The following is a 20,974-nucleotide window of genomic DNA, read 5'->3' on the forward strand; positions in this document are numbered from 1 at the left end:
GTTTTCATCATTTTTTCTTAATCTTTTAACATCCATCCTTTTGTTTGATACTTTCTGTAAGCTCCCTCCCTTCGTGTTCATCTAAAAAGATGTAGATGCTCACCCTAGAAAAGTAAGCTCCAATGGGATAATCAAGGAAAGGAAAAGGAGGCCATTCTCTGAAGAGAAAGGTCCATCCCAGCTCAGAAATTTCCATCCCATCTCATGTAACTCTGTGTCAAGTAATATTTAGCATTATGTTCTCATGCTAAATCCGAAATTAGGAGAGATATGCTTTACATGTTCAGTTTTTGAATATTGTTTTGGAAATTCTTATTGTGTCAAACTTTAATTTCAAGACTTGAGGTAATTCAAAACCATGTCTATAAATAATCTTAATTATATATTTGAATGTGGCAAACACTAATTTTTTTAAATGTTACGTATTTTCTCGTAGAATTGCTTTGTGTCCATAGATTTTTGGTGTGTTATGTTTTCATTTTTATTCAGTTTTTAAAAGGTTTTATGTTCCTTTTTGATTTCTGTCTTGGCCTAATTTTCATGTGATAGTATGTTTGTTGTTCAGAGTCAGTTTTGTGTGCCTCTTTTTGTAGAAAATTCCATAGGCTTCTGAAAAAAAAAAACAAAGCAGAGAAAGCATTCATTAGTGTTTGGGTGGAATGTTGTGTAGATGTCTCTTAGATCAATTTGATGTATGGTATTTGATGGGAGTGGTGTATTGATGTCACCTATTACTTGTTAGGGTAGATATGTGATTTTTAGATAGTGTTTCCTTTATAAAATCGGGTGTCCTTTTGTTTTGAGGGTTACTGTCTAGAACTGTAATATTCTCTTGATGGATTTTTCCTTTAATAAGTATGTGCAGCTATGTTGAACATGTTCAAACCTTGTGCTGCCATTCTTTAAGAAGTATAGTAGGAATAGTTTTCTATGTAACATTTATATCACCATATGTACTAAGTACTACAAACATAATTATTATTTATATTGTACCAGGGATATGCTTATATTATATAGAAATATTATACCATTTTATATGAGGGATTTGAGTACCCCTAAATATTTGTATCCTTATGTTGCCTACTTGTTTTTACATGATTAACCTTTATATTAGTAATCTCTCTAAATAAACCAGTTAATCATTAATATTTTTATTGTTTATTGCATTATTTTTACTATAAGCTTTTAATACAATATTCATAAATGTAAGCAATGAAAGGCCAAAAGTAAAGAATACTTAAAATAAATTACACATACACTCAGATACAAATTAGCTTATCTTTCTGTCCTAGGTATTTGTCTTCCTCCCTTCCTCCCTTCCTTCCTTTTCCCTCCCTCCCTACCTCCCTCACTTCCTTCTTTCCTTTCTCTTCCTTTTTCCCTCCCTCCCTACCTCCCTCACTTCCTTCTTTCCTTTCTCTTCCTTTTTCGTTCTTTTTCTTTTTGCTGTAACAAACACCATGACCAAAAGCAGGTTGGAGGTGAAAAGGATTTATTTCAACTTTTTCTTCCAGGTAGTAGCCCATCATGAGGGAAGTCAGGACAGGAACTCAAGGCAGAAAAGTTGAAGGCAAGAACCATGGAAGAACACTGTTTATTGGCTCGTCTCGGGGTCACTTGCCTAGTCTAATATTGCCCAGAGCAGGCTGTGTTCTTCTGTATCTCCCAGCATTCAAGACAGTACACACAGACATGCCCATAGGCCAGTCTGACCTAGACAGTTTATCAATTTAGGTTCCCTCTTCACTGGTTACTTTCATTTGTCTCAAGTTGGCAATAAGAAACTTAGGCACAATTTCCTTTTCATAGGAAATGTGTGGGACACTACTTTTTTTATTTATACATATTCTTCACTCAAGTTTTTGTTCTTATTAGTTTTACTAATTTATTGCTTGGATTTTTCAACATGTTGTCATCTTATCAGTTACAGTGAACATTTAACTTTGAAGATTTTTAAGGACTGCCACCACTTTTTGGTGATAGTTAATACTACGTAGATCTTAAGAACACAGGAAATAGAAAATCAATTTTCATTTTTTTTCAATTTTCAATTTACAGAATACTTTAAATCTATTCTTATCCTCTTGTTTTCCTTCTAATATTTACCATATTTTCAAAATGTTTACGATAGATTAAATATCTAAGGATATTAAAAGTTGCCATGTTTAATATTATACAAAGAAGAAGGAATGAGTAATGTGCACTGAGCTGGCCTAGATGAGGAGAAGCTGATGGAAAGAGTGATGTTTGGGGCCTGAGCTGTCTACCGGTCATCGTACTGACATAAGAGAACATAGGGGTTTCATCGTCACCCTTCTGGAACTTATTTGTCTTCAAAGTGTCCCATTTCAAAGGGGCTTCACACAAGATCCAGTTCCCTGAGAAAGCCCCTCATCTTAAGGAAGTTTTATGCATCCACAGGAACAGTTAAAAATGGTGGCCAAGCTGGTTTAAAGAGTTGGTGGTCCTCTGCAAGCATTTCAAATTGAAATTAAATGTTTCCCACAAGATAAAAATTTGATGTGGAGTGTTTATATGCCCAGCAGGATGCAATCATGCTGCTCCTTTACTCATAATGAGTTTATGCTGTGCAGAAGTCTCTTGGGGCAGGATATAGCCTGAGAAAGCATATATTTCACACAAATTCAAAAAAAATAGTACACTCGTCTAAGATACAAATTTCTTAAATGAAGTCTCATGCCTCTATTATCCATTGGCTTGTTTATATTTAAACACCAACATCTTTACCTTAGGTCTGACTTTTTACTATTTCTTTATCAAAGGTTATATCAAAATTGTCATCTGACCTAAAGGCAGACTGCAGATATTTTTAGTTTGATCTAAATAGTTCTCAAAACATTTGCTCTGCTCACCTTATGCACTGGAAACTTGGGTGTGTTCTAGAAAATGTCTGTGGTTCTATGCTTCAGGAGTTTACCGTTATTTGTCTCTAAGACTCTTCATAGTGGAGAGAACTGTTACCACAGTAAATGTCAAGTAGTTCTGAAAAGCTAATCCTTTTGTGCAATCTTGATTTGCGATTAACTTAGTATTTAAGATCAATGTCTTAAAGGATGGTAGCGTGACACCTATTTAAAATGTAAGAAAAGAAGACCCCTGTGATTTTCTTTTCTTTTTTTATTGAAAAAAAAATTTCCGTCTCCTCCCAGCCTCTTATTTCCCTCCCCCTCCTCCCACTCCTCTCCCCCTCCTCCCACTCCTCTCCCCCTCTCCCCACTCTTCTCCCCCTCCCTCTCCAGTCTGAAGAGCAGTCAGGGTTCCCTGCCCTGTGGAAAGTCCAAAGTCCTCCCCCTCCATCCTGGTCTAGGAAGGTGAACATCCAAACTGGCTAGGCTCTCACAAAGCCAGAACATGAAGTAGGATCAAGACCCAGTGCCATTGTCCTTGGCTTCTCAGCAGCCCTCATTGTCCACCATATTCAGAGAGTCCGGTTTTATCCCATGCTTTTCAGTCACAGTCCAGCTGGCCTTGGTGAGCTCCCAATAGATCAGCCCCACTGTCTCAGTGGGTGGGTGCACCCCTCGTGGTCCTGACTTCCTTGCTCATGTTCTCCCTCCTTCTGCTCCTCATTGGGACATTGGGAGCTCAGTCCAGTGCTCCAGTGTGGGTCTCTGTCTCTATCTCCATTCATCGCTAGATGAAGGTTCTATGGTGATATGCAAAATATTCATCAGTATGGCTATAGGATAGGGTCATTACAGGTTCCCTATCCTCAGCTGCGCCAGGAACTAACTGGGGATATTGCTCTGGGCACCTGGGAGCCCCTCTAGGTCCATGTCTCTTGCCAACCCTAAAATGGCTCCCTTAATTAAGATATGTGCTTCCCTGCTCCCCTATCCAACCTTCCTTTATCCCAATCATCCCGTTTCCCCAAGTTCCCCCCATCCTCTGAGTGAGGTAACCCAGACCCAAAAAGATGAACATGGGACGTACTCACTCATAATTGGTTTCTAGCCATAAATAAAGGTCAGTGAGTCTATAATTTGATATCCTAAAGAAGCTAAATAAGAAGGTGAACCCAAAGAAAAACATATAACTATCCTCCTGGTTATGGGAAGTAGACAAGATTGCCGGCAAAAAATTGGGATCTTGGGGGTGGGGTGGGAGGGGGTAAGGGGAGATGGGGAGACCCCTGTGATTTTCAATAAAGATGAAATTAAAAGGAGTTCTGAGAAATGGGGTAGCCTTGCCAAGTTGCTTAGTGGCTGCAGCCTAGTGACTTTGTGTAGTCTCCAAGTCTTTTCCCAGTTACTGGTTCTCTTTGTGCATAAAATGTAGACTCTTTTTTTTTTACTTGAAATAATTATCTATCAGTTTGGGTAGGAGGAGCAGGCTGCAAGTCCTTCCCAGCCACCCAGCTAGCTTACACCTGAAATAATCACACAGAAACTGTATTAATTAAATCACTGCTTGGCACATTAGCTCTAGCTTCATGTTAGCTAATCTCTTACATATTAATTTAACCTATTTTTATTAATCTATATATCACCACGAAGGTCATGGCCTACCAGCAAAGTTTCATCATGTCTATGTCTGGTGGTGACTCCATAGTGTTCCTGAATCCGCCCTTCTTTCTCCCATCATTCAGTCCAGTCCTCCCCACCTACCTTAAGTTCTGCCCTATCAACAGGCCAAGGCAGTTTCTTTATTCATTAATGGTAATCACAGCACACAGAGGGGACTCCCACATCACCTCCCCTTTTCTGCTTAAATAAAAAAGGTTTTAACTTTAACATAGTAAAACAGTTATCAAGCAAGAATTAGTTACAATATTTATAATTCCTTTATCATTTATCATAACTAAGGAAAACTATAACTATAAATTCTTCAACTCCATCAAAGACTCCAGAAGGATATAATACTACCTAAGAAAAAAGGAAATACATTGTAAGCAACTTCCAAAACTCTAGAATTGACAGACTTCTCACTGTCTGGACAGTCACCCAAAGTTCTTCTGTACTGTTGGGACATCCATCTTCAGCCTACAGGCCCATAGTACCCAGCAGACTTTTCCATGAAGCAGGAAATTTCAAAGACAGGTTTGCCTATATTGGCAGTTTGCCAGTCACTTTCTTCTGTATCCTGCAGAATGTCTCGCAGACTCTCCTATGAAGCAGGAACCCTGAAGGACCCCCTCATCCCCAGGCAAGTTCAGCAGTCACCTCTCTGTGGATCCCTCATGTCCAGTTTATCTAACAAACTCCATAAGGAGCCTCTTTGATGCCCATTCTCCTCTTGAAGTAGACTGGTGCTGCCAGGAGCAAATGTGTCTCACTGTCATGAAAAGTCCGAAATTTTTAAAACATTTAAATGCCATATTCTGAAGGTTATGAAAGATTTGAAGAATACCTAACTTACTAAAATACATCTCTATATATCTAGAAAAGCTAACTAACATGACTACCTGTATTGAGTTAATTATATACTGATATCAATTTGAGTCAAACTTGGATTTGAGATGCTAAGAAATGTCATTTTGTTATAATAAATAAATAAATAAATTCCACCATATCAGTTAAGCTGTAAAAATTTTATAAAAAATAGTGGTTTTCCATGTGCAAAAAAAGAAACATAAGTCATGAAATGGAACTTGCAGATGAGTGACATGAGTAATTAATAGAAATTGTATATGTGTGTACATTAATGGAGCTAGAGAAATATTCATAGAACTACTGAAAGGAATATAATTTTCACTATAAAACTTGTATGCCCAGCATTTATTTTTAAGAAAGCTGAAGTTACTTGAATTAACTCAGCACCAAAATGGATATTTAAATTATATTCCAAAGTTTCCATTGGAAGTGTACAAAATAAGCAATACTCTTTCCTAATAAAAGCACTGTATCATAGTTGTTGATGTTCATAGTTGTGGCCCTTTCTCTCTGGGGACACCACATTCAAGCATTCTGAAAATTTGGCTAATGTCCAGTTAGCAAAGAGATAATACTTTAGAGAAATATTTTTAATATTAAGTACTGTGTTACAAATTTGAGCATAATAAATTTATAGCTTTGTTCTGTTTCAGTCTTTTTAAATGTGAGTCTGACTAGAGCAGTTTATGCCCAAGACAGTCTAAAGATATGAATATGTAAAGGTACAAATGCATAAATGTATAGCAGCATAAAGGTATAGATACATAAAGGAATAGATTGCATAAAGTTATAGATACATAGAGGCATAGGTGCATAAGTGAAAGATGTTTACAGCTACAAATGCATAAAGGAATATAAATGTATAAAGGCACAGACGCATAGAGATATATAGCATAAATGTATATATGCATAAAGTCATAGATGCATATATGTATAACTGTGTATGTCTATGGATGGAGAAATGCATAGGTGAAGAAAGGCAAAGGTGCATAAAGGTATATTGCATGGAGGTGTGTGTTTATATATGTGTATATATGCACAGATACATAAGCATATAGATGCATAAATGCACAGATGCATAAAGGTTTATGTGCATAAATATATAGCATGATTAATAAAAACCCACAGACAGATATTGAGGTTCAGTCTTAAGGTCAGAAAAGCAAAACAGCCAGCCACTGGTTCTTACCTCTACTTCAGTCCAAAATGGCAATCTTGCCTCAAGGAACCTCAGAATGAGACTGTGTCTGAGAGCTGTCTCTTCCCATCTTATATTCCATTCTAGTAGTGCTGGCTTTAAAGGCATGCACCACTACTACCCTGGTTTCTATGGCAAACTACTGTGGCTACTGGGATTAATGATGTATGTCACCACTGCCTGGTCTGTAAGGCTGACCAGTGGGGCTATTTTACTCTCTGATCTCCAGGCAAACTTTATTAAAATACAAATGAAGTATCACTACAAAAATGTATAGATGCATACATGCTATATAAAGGTTTTCTTGCATAAACATAGATACATAAAGCCAATTCTAATTTCGCTTCCAGTTATAATGAAAACTCTGTATTAATGACTAAAATTTTCAATCATATAAAATAATCTCTTCCTTGTGTATAGCTTTAGGCCTGTATAGCTTTGGCCATTTGTTCTTTCCTGGAAGGAAACTAAACTACTGTCTTAATTTCCAGCAAACTTCAGTTTTCTGGGAACCAAAAGCGACCTTCTAAATTGTCTGAATCAGGGTCATTAAAATTTCTTTCTTCTGAAATGACACTTGTTATAAAACCTTGCAAAGTATTATGGAGGTTACTTACAGTGTCAGCGTGGGCCTTATTTAGTTACTGTTTCATTGCATGTTCATCTTTCTTACATTTTCTTTGGTTTATCCCTTTAGGAATGGCAGAATTCTATCCAGAAGAATGCAGGCCTTGCATTTATTGAACTCATCAATGAAGGAAGGTAATTAATTTTACCCTTTTTCGGCAACTAGACCGTGTGCATTTGATTCCACTGGGAAACTGCTTTTTCATACCATCTGTTCTAAAGATTGTTAGAAAATAGCTTTGAATTAAATAATTTAATATGTAGGTACTTAAATTTTAAAATAATAAATTTTAGGTATTAAGTATTTAGTTTTTGGAGACAAGGTATATATAAATGATATTAGATTTATGATGTTTTGTGAGATTTGAGCCACATCTTACTGAATAGTAAAGTTGTTTCAGTCAGATCATGTGAACCCAGTCTGCAGTCCCATCTGCCACCCCATCTGTTTTCAGGCTAAGCTCAGTGTTTATGCTTGAGCCCTCATCAGTTCACGTGAACCAATGTCCTCTGATCCTGTCATGCAGTTGATACCTGACTGGAAGTATAAGGAATGTTCAATACAGAAGGTGTAACAGCCTTAGTTCGGGGTGTCTGTTACCATTGTTAATGATGCCATTGGTGATATTTTGTTTGAAACCATTGCTGTATTTATCACTGTCGTGTGTGGTTGTTTACTATGAGATTTTTTAGTGCTTTTTGGTGATAGACACATCAAGGTTGCTAGAGCTGTCAACTTTTGACATGTGTAATTTCTATCATCCCAAGGCATGCAACCATTACAAGTTGAATTTCCTGTATGTTATAGTGCATTCTAAGGAAAACAATTACTAAATATTTGGTATGATGTTTGCTTTTGGGGAAAACAAACTTTACATAGATTAATATGGCAGTAATGCTTACCGTGTAAGAACTTGACATTTTCTTCAAAAAAAAGTAGTTTATATGTGGAATGGCCTTGCTTTCTTCTGTCACTGCACTGTATCCTAAGAAACTACCTATGCCTGGATAGTATCTTATTGCACATTTCTTTTGTTATCAACGAACAATGTTTTCATCATAATATATTTCTGAAACTTAAAATAAGTTTTATGCTTACTGCAATGTAAAAAATGAAGGAAATTATAATAACTGGTAATAGGGAAAGAGAGATGCCTTAGGGGTTAAGAGGACTGACTGGCTGATCTTCCAGAGGACCTAGGTTCAATTCCCAGCACCCATATGATAGTTCACAACTATCTGTAACTCCAGTTACAGGGAATGATGCCCTCTTCTGGATTCTGTGGGCATCAGAAATGAGAAAAAATATTTTTCTTTCAATAATACTTGTGAGAGCTAAGGGGGCTGAATTTCTAATGCTTTAATTATAATTATTGTCAGAAAAGAATGGTGCTGGAAAATTTGCTAATATCAAAGATATAAAGCTTCTGCTTTTATGAGTTTCCTTTTCCAGTAGTAGTTTAGAGTTTGCTGTATATTGAGAGGAAATGAAAATAAAATATTGATCCCTTTTTAAAACAATTAAATCAGAAACTCTCATCAAGAACTCATTGGTCCATACAAGCTTTACTACAAAGAGGAAGGAATATTATGATCCTAGTTGAAGGTGATCTTAGTATTGGCAACTATAAAGATAGTGTTCAGGATGAAAGTTTTGATAATTTAAAAGCATAGAACATGAATGAGGGGAATATATGCTATTGTACATTAAGTACAATGCTTCAAGATGGCCTTTATTCTAAAATGACTTTTATCTTGACAACATGTTTAAGGATGGAGGAACCATGCCAGTGAGAAGAGAATACCATCTTAAATTTGACCTGAGACACAATAAAAAGACATCCAGACTAGGGGAGAATAAAGCTCTAGAGATTAGGACTAGAGATGGAGTTCAGTAGATACTTCTTGTCTAGTATTCCAGAAACCTTATGTTTGTACCAGCACATAAACAGGGTATGGTGGAACATGCTTGTGCTACCACATCTTGAGAGGTACACAGAGGACGATTAGAAACTCAAGGTGATGCTCAGCTATTCAGTGAGGCTAGTCTAGAAGACACAAGACTATGTCTTTAAAATCAAACAATAAATTGTAGACAGTGATATAGTGCTAAGGCCTGGAGGCTTGCGGTAACAAGGTATGCTGCAGAGGAGGTCTTTCCAGCCATCCCACAGCTACCGGCCCTAGTACCACAAACTCCAGCAACACAGGATCCTGTCACGAGAGAACTTGCGCTGCTCTGGGTGCTGGGAAGTCATTGCTGAGGATTGGCATTGTGTGCAGTGTGATGCACAGATTCAAGGGCTCAGCATGGAACCAGACTGCCCTGTGAGGTTTCAGGCCTCTTTTTAGGGGTGATTTAGCTGTGAGGAGAGACATGAGCATATTAAAAAGTATCAATTGGAAATTAGGTCAAAAAGGCGATGATGAAAGAGAAAAGACAAAAAACCACAAGGATAGCCTCGTTTATGGCTTTGATAAATGGATGTCATGTAATAGAGGTTCAGCTCACACAAGGGCAGCAGTACAGGAGGAGCATAGTTTGATGAGAAGTGCTTTTGCTTTGGGTTACACTGAACTTGTGAAATGCCCAGTTGCAGAGGTTCAGAAGGTATCAAAGTACTTGGATTCTGGACTCTTCAGTGTCATAAACCACATGTTGGGGTGACTTCTTTCACGGTCTTGCTCTAATGGGTTTGTACGTTCCAGGGTAGGAACACGAGGATTAGAAATATTAGGTAGGAGGAACAGAGATACGAAAGAAATACATACAGAGACATAGAATAGTACCAGGAGGGCAACTTAGTGAATATTGAATTCATCCATATTTATTTTTCATATGGTTTTATAACCCAATACAAAAGGGGGGGGGGAGAAGTCACAAGACTGCTTTAACATGACATAAAGGACAACCAGAACAGTTACTTGTGTCAATTCTTGATACATTAAGCCATTATTTCCTGAGTAAAGCATTTGATGCTTTGGGCAGGATATGCAGTGAATGCACCTTACACTAAGTATCCTGTCGGCAGCCACTCCCAATGTCAAATCTCCTATTTTAAAATGAAGGAGCAGGAATAGCCTTGAATTCTTTGACCTTTAGTCAGGGCCTTGTGGATCCACCTCTGTGGGCCGTATTAATGTCAAAGACACAAAGTAACCACACCCTAGGTCAGGATTTCTTGTTTGTAGCCACACCTGTTGTCAACAACTTTGAAAGAGTAAAAATAAGCTCACATTAAGTATTTAACATAACCGTACTCTCTGACATTTAGTCAAGGTGAAAAACACTCACACCTGTGGGCCCCTACACTTCAGAAAGCCAGCTGGAAGGGTTTTAGGTAAGTGGAAACCTTCCAGTACATGGGGCCGATCTTTTGCCCCACATGTCCATGTGTTTGCCTCTCTCTCTGTCTTCTGGAGTTGGCTTAGATACTAACTACCCTGTCACAGACATTTCCATGAACAACCTTCATGTCATCTCCAGTTACCTTCATTGTCACCAGTTTATAGATCTCCACCCTAAAATTCTCTCCTTAAAAATTAGACTTTATTTGCTGTTTTATTTTTTTTTCTTTATTTTTTTTATTTATTTTTACAAGTTTCCACCTCCTCCCAGCCTCCCATTTCCCTCCCCCTCCTCCCACCCTTCTCCCCCTCCCCCCACTCCTCTCCCCCTCCCTCTCCAGTACAAAGAGCAGTCAGGGTTCCCTGCCCTGTGGTAAGTCCTAGGTCCTCCCCTCTCCGTCCATTTCTAGGAAGGTGAACATCCAAACTGGCTAGGCTCCCACAAAGCCAGCACATTACGTAGGTTCAAAACCCCGTGCCATTGTCCTTGGCTTCTCATCAGCCCTCATTGTTCGCCATGCTCAGAGAGTCCAGTTTTATCCCATGCTTTTTCAGTCCCAGTCCAGCTGGCCTTGGTGAGCTCCCAATAGATCAGCTCCACTGTCTCAGTGGGTGGATGCACGCCTCGTGGTCCCGAATTCTTTGCTCATGTTCTCCCTCCTTCTGCTCCTCCTTGGGACCTTGGGAGCTCAGTCCAGTGCTCCTGTGTGGGTCTCTGTCTCTATCTCTATCCATCACCAGATGAAGATTCTATGATGATATGCAAGATATTCGTCAGTATTGCTCTAGGATAGGGTCATTTCAGGTTCCCAATCCTCAGCTGCCCAAGGAACTAACTGGGAACCTCATCTTGGGCACTAGGGAGCCCCTCTAGGGTCAAATCTCTTGCCAACCCTAAAATGGCTCCCTTAACTAAGAATTGTGGTTCCATGCTCACCTATCCACCTTTCCTTTATCCCAATTCTCCCGTTTACCAGGTCCCCCCTCCATGAATGTGCAACTGAGCTAAAGCACACCCAGGAATTATACTCTGGATCATTTAAAGGAATCTAACCAAGAATCTTTATTATTAAAGCAAAGCAAGGTTAATGGAATGTAAAATTGCCTATAATATCTTGGCAATAATAATTAGAATTTAAATTATTAAAATATGAATTGAAAGGGAAGTATATAAGAAAGACATTTTTAAAATATGTGAGAAATCCTTTGAAATGAATTAATCTTTTCCCTAAATAAAGTTCCATCACTTTTGAATGGGACATCAGGTATAATTAATGAATATCATATATAATTAATGAATTTGTTGTAAAAATGCAGAATGTTTATGTCCCATGCTGATATAACCAGGGCTCACAATATTCCAGTTTTCATTTTATCTTCATAAAAGTTAAAGACAGTGTAACTCTTTAGGATCTGGAGAAGAGGAACTTGATCCAAGTGTAATTCATAAATAATTATGTGGTTACTATTTGTATGCCATTTAACATTAAAACTGCCAAAGTTTTGTTTGAATTTATTTCTCCAACAGACACATTTAGTCACTCACACTCAGTCACACACACACACACACACACACACATACACATACCAGCAATTTCCAAAGCTATAATCTCTGAACCATTTCTTTGGAACTTATGTTTTCGTTTAGTTTTTAACCATGAATCTCTGGAAATTTGAAAATAGAAGTTTTTCTCTGTATTGTTTCATCTGGAGACTAAATTAGACATTTTTCTTCTTATTCTCTATGTGTGTATGTGTATGTGTGTAATATTAAGTGCTGAGTTTTATAAATAAATGAGTAAAAACTGTCTTGTGCTTTACTGTGTAGTTCTGGTTTTGACTTGAACATTTTAGAGAATGTTTACAAAGTATGTTTATTCAAAGCTAAAGTAAGTCCCATTTAATAAAGATTAAATTTCACATATTATGGAAATGCAATTCACGTTTACTTGTGCTAATTTGCTTTATGTTATTATAACAGAACACTGGAAGCTGCCTTGTTTATAAGCAAAAAAATTATTGTTCCATGGTTTTTAGTGCTGGGAATCAAGGCTCCAGCATCTGGCTAGGTCCTTTTTGTCACATGCTCCCAACAGTAAAATGTAAAGACAGGGTGAGAGAAAGCAAGGAAAGGGATGTTCTTAGTTTTGTAACAAAACTTACTCTTCCATTAACATTAACCCGTCATGAAGCCACAGTTTTGAAAACCTATTAACCTCTTAAAGCCCCCACTTTTAAGACTGTTCCATTGGGGTTAAGATTCAAGCTCATGAATTTCAGGAAACATATTCTAGTCACAGTGATCGTCAATCTTATTTGAATTATATTTTAACAATATTTAAAATATTTCTCCAGATATACTTGTATTTAGATATTTTTAACTTTCCAGAGAAAATTTTTAAATGTAATTCTGTCTAAACCGTCCTCATTGTGTGCCAGGGCTCTGAGCTTTCCTCTTTGTGCCAGGGCTCTGAGCTTTCCTCCATGTGCCAGGGCTCTGAGCTTTCCTCTTTGTGCCAGGGCTCTGAGCTTTCCTCCATGTGCCAGGGCTCTGAGCTTTCCTCCATGTGCCAGGGCTCTGAGCTTTCCTCCATGTGCCAGGGCTCTGAGCTTTCCGCCATGTGCCAGGGCTCTGAGCTTTCCTCCATGTGCCAGGGCTCTGAGCTTTCCTCCATGTGCCAGGGCTCTGAGCTTTCCTCCATGTGCCAGGGCTCTGAGCTTTCCTCCATGTGCCAGGGCTCTGAGCTTTCCTCCATGTGCCAGGGCTCTGAGCTTTCCTCCATGTGCCAGGGCTCTGAGCTTTCCTCCATGTGCCAGGGCTCTGAGCTTTCCTCCATGTGCCAGGGCTCTGAGCTTTCCTCCATGTGCCAGGGCTCTGAGCTTTCCTCCATGTGCCAGGGCTCTGAGCTTTCCTCCATGTGCCAGGGCTCTGAGCTTTCCTCCATGTGCCAGGACTCTGAGCTTTCCTCCATGTGCCAGGGCTCTGAGCTTTCCTCCATGTGCCAGGGCTCTGAGCTTTCCTCCATGTGCCAGGGCTCTGAGCTTTCCTCCATGTGCCAGGGCTCTGAGCTTTCCTCCATGTGCCAGGGCTCTGAGCTTTCCTCCATGTGCCAGGGCTCTGAGCTTTCCTCCATGTGCCAGGGCTCTGAGCTTTCCTCCATGTGCCAGGGCTCTGAGCTTTCCTCCATGTGCCAGGGCTCTGAGCTTTCCTCCATGTGCCAGGGCTCTGAGCTTTCCTCCATGTGCCAGGGCTCTGAGCTTTCCTCCATGTGCCAGGGCTCTGAGCTTTCCTCCATGTGCCAGGGCTCTGAGCTTTCCTCCATGTGCCAGGACTCTGAGCTTTCCTCCATGTGCAAGGGCTCTGAGCTTTCCTCCATGTGCCAGGGCTCTGAGCTTTCCTCCATGTGCCAGGGCTCTGAGCTTTCCTCCATGTGCCAGGACTCTGAGCTTTCCTCCATGTGCCAGGGCTCTGAGCTTTCCTCCATGTGCCAGGGCTCTGAGCTTTCCTCCATGTGCCAGGGCTCTGAGCTTTCCTCCATGTGCCAGGGCTCTGAGCTTTCCTCCATGTGCCAGGACTCTGAGCTTTCCTCCATGTGCCAGGACTCTGAGCTTTCCTCCATGTGCCAGGGCTCTGAGTTTTCCTCCATGTGCCAGGGCTCTGAGCTTTCCTCCATGTGCCAGGACTCTGAGCTTTCCTCCATGTGCCAGGGCTCTGAGCTTTCCTCCATGTGCCAGGACTCTGAGCTTTCCTCCATGTGCCAGGGCTCTGAGCTTTCCTCCATGTGCCAGGGCTCTGAGCTTTCCTCCATGTGCCAGGGCTCTGAGCTTTCCTCCATGTGCCAGGGCTCTGAGCTTTCCTCCATGTGCCAGGGCTCTGAGCTTTCCTCCATGTGCCAGGGCTCTGAGCTTTCCTCCATGTGCCAGGACTCTGAGCTTTCCTCCATGTGCCAGGACTCTGAGCTTTCCTCCATGTGCCAGGGCTCTGAGCTTTCCTCCATGTGCCAGGGCTCTGAGCTTTCCTCCATGTGCCAGGGCTCTGAGCTTTCCTCCATGTGCCAGGGCTCTGAGCTTTCCTCCATGTGCCAGGACTCTGAGCTTTCCTCCATGTGCCAGGACTCTGAGCTTTCCTCCATGTGCCAGGACTCTGAGCTTTCCTCCATGTGCCAGGGCTCTGAGCTTTCCTCCATGTGCCAGGGCTCTGAGCTTTCCTCCATGTGCCAGGGCTCTGAGCTTTCCTCCATGTGCCAGGGCTCTGAGCTTTCCTCCATGTGCCAGGGCTCTGAGCTTTCCTCCATGTGCCAGGGCTCTGAGCTTTCCTCCATGTGCCAGGGCTCTGAGCTTTCCTCCATGTGCCAGGGCTCTGAGCTTTCCTCCATGTGCCAGGGCTCTGAGCTTTCCTCCATGTGCCAGGGCTCTGAGCTTTCCTCCATGTGCCAGGGCTCTGAGCTTTCCTCCATGTGCCAGGGCTCTGAGCTTTCCTCCATGTGCCAGGGCTCTGAGCTTTCCTCCATGTGCCAGGGCTCTGAGCTTTCCTCCATGTGTCAGGGCTCTGAGCTTTCCTCCATGTGCCAGGACTCTGAGCTTTCCTCCATGTGCCAGGGCTCTGAGCTTTCCTCCATGTGCCAGGGCTCTGAGCTTTCCTCCATGTGCCAGGGCTCTGAGCTTTCCTCCATGTGCCAGGGCTCTGAGCTTTCCTCCATGTGCCAGGGCTCTGAGCTTTCCTCCATGTGCCAGGACTCTGAGCTTTCCTCCATGTGCCAGGGCTCTGAGCTTTCCTCCATGTGCCAGGACTCTGAGCTTTCCTCCATGTGCCAGGGCTCTGAGCTTTCCTCCATGTGCCAGGACTCTGAGCTTTCCTCCATGTGCCAGGGCTCTGAGCTTTCCTCCATGTGCCAGGGCTCTGAGCTTTCCTCCATGTGCCAGGGCTCTGAGCTTTCCTCCATGTGCCAGGACTCTGAGCTTTCCTCCATGTGCCAGGACTCTGAGCTTTCCTCCATGTGCCAGGGCTCTGAGCTTTCCTCCATGTGCCAGGGCTCTGAGCTTTCCTCCATGTGCCAGGGCTCTGAGCTTTCCTCCATGTGCCAGGGCTCTGAGCTTTCCTCCATGTGCCAGGACTCTGAGCTTTCCTCCATGTGCCAGGACTCTGAGCTTTCCTCCATGTGCCAGGGCTCTGAGCTTTCCTCCATGTGCCAGGGCTCTGAGCTTTCCTCCATGTGCCAGGGCTCTGAGCTTTCCTCCATGTGCCAGGGCTCTGAGCTTTCCTCCATGTGCCAGGACTCTGAGCTTTCCTCCATGTGCCAGGGCTCTGAGCTTTCCTCCATGTGCCAGGGCTCTGAGCTTTCCTCCATGTGCCAGGGCTCTGAGCTTTCCTCCATGTGCCAGGGCTCTGAGCTTTCCTCCATGTGCCAGGACTCTGAGCTTTCCTCCATGTGCCAGGGCTCTGAGCTTTCCTCCATGTGCCAGGACTCTGAGCTTTCCTCCATGTGCCAGGACTCTGAGCTTTCCTCCATGTGCCAGGGCTCTGAGCTTTCCTCCATGTGCCAGGGCTCTGAGCTTTCCTCCATGTGCCAGGGCTCTGAGCTTTCCTCCATGTGCCAGGGCTCTGAGCTCTCCTCCATGTGCCAGGGCTCTGAGCTTTCCTCCATGTGCCAGGGCTCTGAGCTTTCCTCCATGTGCCAGGGCTCTGAGCTTTCCTCCATGTGCCAGGGCTCTGAGCTTTCCTCCATGTGCCAGGGCTCTGAGCTTTCCTCCATGTGCCAGGGCTCTGAGCTTTCCTCTTTGTGCCAGGGCTCTGAGCTTTCCTCCATGTGCCAGGGCTCTGAGCTTTCCTCCATGTGCCAGGGCTCTGAGCTTTCCTCCATGTGCCAGGGCTCTGAGCTTTCCTCCATGTGCCAGGGCTCTGAGCTTTCCTCCATGTGCCAGGGCTCTGAGCTTTCCTCCATGTGCCAGGACTCTGAGCTTTCCTCCATGTGCCAGGGCTCTGAGCTTTCCTCCATGTGCCAGGACTCTGAGCTTTCCTCCATGTGCCAGGGCTCTGAGCTTTCCTCCATGTGCCAGGGCTCTGAGCTTTCCTCCATGTGCCAGGGCTCTGAGCTTTCCTCCATGTGCCAGGGCTCTGAGCTTTCCTCCATGTGCCAGGGCTCTGAGCTTTCCTCCATGTGCCAGGGCTCTGAGCTTTCCTCCATGTGCCAGGGCTCTGAGCTTTCCTCCATGTGCCAGGGCTCTGAGCTTTCCTCCATGTGCCAGGACTCTGAGCTTTCCTCCATGCGCCAGGGCTCTGAGCTTTCCTCCATGTGCCAGGACTCTGAGCTTTCCTCCATGTGCCAGGACTCTGAGCTTTCCTCCATGTGCCAGGGCTCTGAGCTTTCCTCCATGTGCCAGGGCTCTGAGCTTTCCTCCATGTGCCAGGACTCTGAGCTTTCCTCCATGTGCCAGGGCTCTGAGCTTTCCTCCATGTGCCAGGGCTCTGAGCTTTCCTCCATGTGCCAGGACTCTGAGCTTTCCTCCATGTGCCAGGGCTCTGAGCTTTCCTCCATGTGCCAGGGCTCTGAGCTTTCCTCCATGTGCCAGGACTCTGAGCTTTCCTCCATGTGCCAGGGCTCTGAGCTTTCCTCCATGTGCCAGGACTCTGAGCTTTCCTCCATGTGCCAGGGCTCTGAGCTTTCCTCCATGTGCCAGGACTCTGAGCTTTCCTCCATGTGCCAGGGCTCTGAGCTTTCCTCCATGTGCCAGGACTCTGAGCTTTCCTCCATGTGCCAGGACTCTGAGCTTTCCTCCATGTGCCAGGACTCTGAGCTTTCCTCCATGTGCCAGGACTCTGAGCTTTCCTCCATGTGCCAGGACTCTGAGCTTTCCTCCATGTGCCAGGGAAACAGAATAACCAAGTTGTAAATTGAGTGGTTCATGTGTTGGTACTCAGAGAGCACAAAGTTGATTTTCCTCAATTGTACACGCTATTTAAAAGACACCATTACTTCTTTATAACAATCCTTTACCCATCTGGGAAAAGACTAAGAAAAAGGTTTTATTGTTTACGAACTATTAATATAACGTAACATACACACCAGCAGTCCTGAAAGTCTCAGCACCTGTTACACACACAGCATTAAAGACACAGCCTCAATGAAAATTTAGAGAGCCCACATCTTACTTCTTTAGTTTTGGCATGGAAAGAAATGATTTTGCATGTATTTCTTCTGTCCAACTAACTTAGAATTGAGAAATTTGGATTTAACCTGAAGAAAAATTAACCCATTCAAGGATACCCTACTCAGGATATTGCTAAGTGCAAAATCATCATTTTATAACTCCAGTGGTGTCATGAGTTGTGACTACAGACCACTTCTTTTAGGAAAGGACTCAGAACCATACAGGCAGAGGTGAAGATTACAGAAAGATAAATGGCTCTGGTGTTTACTTCCTCTTCATAAGTAGCAAATGCAGACAAGACCAAGATTGGACCGTTATCTCTGTGGTTTATATTAGTTATCCATGCCTGTTTTCATGACTTGAGTGCTGACTAGTAATTTACTTACTGCTAGTGATAATAGGGGTTTATTAAATTTATGTATGTTTTTAAGCATGTGTAACTTTTACAATTTTTTTTCTTAAAAGCATTATTTATAAAGAAGACATCAATACAATAAATTATACCATTATCTATACTTCTCTATTTGTAGCATAATGAAAGAAAAGCAGTGAATTTCTCTTCCTAAAGAGCAGAATGTATGTTAATAAAGTATCTAAATATTTAATGAATAAAAATAACAATTTTATGCTTCAAACATTCCAGAAATACAAAATGCTTCACAGCTCATTTTATGAATCACCTATCCTTTACATCAGCATCAAACGGCATTTCAAAAAATGAAACTTCCTATCAGTGCCAATTATAAACATGTGTATCATTGTTATATGGACTTGTATAGCATATCCAGAAAGCTGTGCAAATAATTCTACAAGAAAGCTTTTAGTCAAAAATGTAGAGTTGGTGTGACATTCAAAACTTTTATGTGAGGCTCCACATGCACAGACTAAAAGACAACACCTGTGTGTGAGCGTTCTCAGAGATGCAGTCCAGTTTGGAGTCGTGGTGCTCATTCTTGAATTAGGACTGCAACTGAACTTCCTGAATGTAGTGATGGGTACAGAAGCACAGCCAACACCTTGACTAGTGGAGACAGACTACACATTTCTCCTGCAGAGCCCAAGCAAGGCAAAGATTTTTTTCTCTTTTGGGCGTTTGACCAGAGGTCTTAGCTAGTTCATTTAAAGAGGCATCCCAAGATGGCCAAACAAGGTACTCAAACTACTAAATGAATCACGAAAATAGGGTACAAGATCAGCACTCAAATACTATTATGATAGCATGCTCATAAAAGGATCAAATCAAAAGTAAAGTGAATTGCTTAGAAATATCCTTCTAATGTATACAAAAATTACAATATATTTTATAAAAACTAAAAATTCAATAAATGCACAACTCTGCTCTGCCCATGGATTTTTCTAAACTGATAACTCAGGCCTAACGTACTTGTTAGATATTTTGGGTTGTTGATAATGATGTTGCTTTATATTGTTTTTTGTAGAGATTGACAAGCTGACTTAAAAATTTCCTTGGAAGAGCAAAAGAACTACGATAGACTATAACTAGGTTGATTTTGAGAATTCTGGCAGGCCAAGCCTGAAAAGACTGCTACAACTGTAGCCCAAGACATAATCATAAATGTGCTTTAAATATTCTAAGTTGTTCCCCAATTGAATTGAGAAGTTCCTGAATGTGAAGTTTGTAGATGGCAGTGTTATTCTGCAATGGTAAAGGCTACATGCCAGATTGCAGTAGTATTGTGTACAGTAGTAGAAAGATCAGTGAGAGAGTGGGAGACTTTGTATCTTACAAGCCAGAGAGGCAGTCAGGCTCCGGGTCTTCAGCTGCACCACTTTACTATGTAGGCCCTTTATCACCTTATTCCTTGGATTTGGAAGGTTGATGAGAGATTGTTCAGTGCTGCTTGAGGCATGAAGAGTCAAACTTGAATAGTCCTTGGGCATGTAAGATTTGTCTCTGGTCCCTGTGGAAGTCCATGTCCTCAGTTCACTGGGCTACTTACACAAATACAACCTATAAGAACTGCAGTGTTCCTTTAGTTGCTCTTCCTGGTATCCAACTCCTAGACTGGCCAAGCCAGATGGAAAGCTCCCAGCCTTTAAACCAGCATGGTTTGTGCATCTCTGACACTGATGGATATGCTCATCTTCAGTCTGCTCAGGCATTTCTTTGATGTGGGTCACAGCATTTTACTAGAAGAGGTGTCAGATGGGCACAAGGCTTGTAGGGACAATGTAGAGCTAGTTAAGTATACCAACACCTCATTTTGCATGGGCCAGTGGGCTGCTCACATTCATTTCTATAGTTAATTCTCACACACAGAATTTTCCACCTTTTACAGATGACTACATAAGCTGAAAGGGCAATAATTTGTTGAATAGTTCCTTTTATAAAGAAAGTCAGGATGTATGATCCTTCATGAAAAGGGGAGATGAGGAAGATGATGTGTGTATGTGTATATTTATGTATGTATGTGCATACATAAATGTATATGTGTGTGAAATAAAATAGTGACAGAACAAAAAGAAATGGCCATAAGATGCCACAGTTTATAAAATTTGGAATTTGGGTATAGACAAATTAATGAGCATTATATAGTTGATAATTCCTTAACTCAAATATGATTTTAAATTATATAGAAAAAATAATACTGTGTAAACATCCTTTAATTGAGTTTATTGTTCATAATGTGTTTGGTTGATTGTGCTCTTTTGGCTTTTTCGAGGGGCTCACCACTCACCTCCCAAATAAATCACACACAGAGGGTTATTCTTAGTTATGAATACCCAGATTTTACTTGGCTTGTTTCTTTCCAACTTTTCTTAAATTATTATGACTACCTTTTGCCTCTGGGCTCTCATGTTTTCCTTTTTCTGTTTACCTTTCATTACTTCTTTTTCCGTGGCTTGCTGTATAGCTTGGTGTCTGGCCCCTGATGTCCTCCTCTCCTCTTTCTCTCATTCCTCTCCCTCCTTCTCATTTCTCCTTCTATTTATTCTCTGCCTGCCAGCCTCACCTGCCTTGCTATTTATTAGACCATCAGGTGTTTTAGACAGGCAAAAAAAATCACAGCGTTCACAGAGTTAAACAAATGCAGCATAAACAAATTCACACAACTTAAAATAATATTCCCCAACAAAATGATGCCAGAAATAGGAAAGAAACAAGAATTTCAGACTTAGTGGATATAAATAACAGAACTCCTTGGGCTGCAGGATATTTGACTTCCTTTGTGTATTATAAAGTATGCAGTCAGACCCTCACTAGAGTAATCATTAAAAGATGATAAATAAAAAATAA

The 20,974-nt window shown here is 41.7% G+C and overlaps 1 protein-coding gene across 7 annotated transcripts in view; it reads left to right on the plus strand.

Annotated features, from left to right (window-relative positions):
* Nbea (neurobeachin) overlaps nt 1-20,974 on the plus strand; it is a 494,166-nt gene that overhangs the window by 236,279 nt on the left and 236,913 nt on the right. For all 7 annotated transcript variants that reach the window (XM_041659254.1, XM_041659249.1, XM_041659252.1 and 4 more), the window contains one exon: nt 7,289-7,353. In XM_041659254.1, the coding sequence (XP_041515188.1) occupies nt 7,289-7,353 (65 nt within the window). The remainder of the gene's footprint in view (nt 1-7,288; nt 7,354-20,974) is intronic.

Source organism: Microtus oregoni, unplaced genomic scaffold (assembly GCF_018167655.1).
Source record: "Microtus oregoni isolate MIOR12 unplaced genomic scaffold, Mior012 000010F_ref0000083, whole genome shotgun sequence".
Taxonomy (NCBI): domain Eukaryota; kingdom Metazoa; phylum Chordata; class Mammalia; order Rodentia; family Cricetidae; genus Microtus; species Microtus oregoni.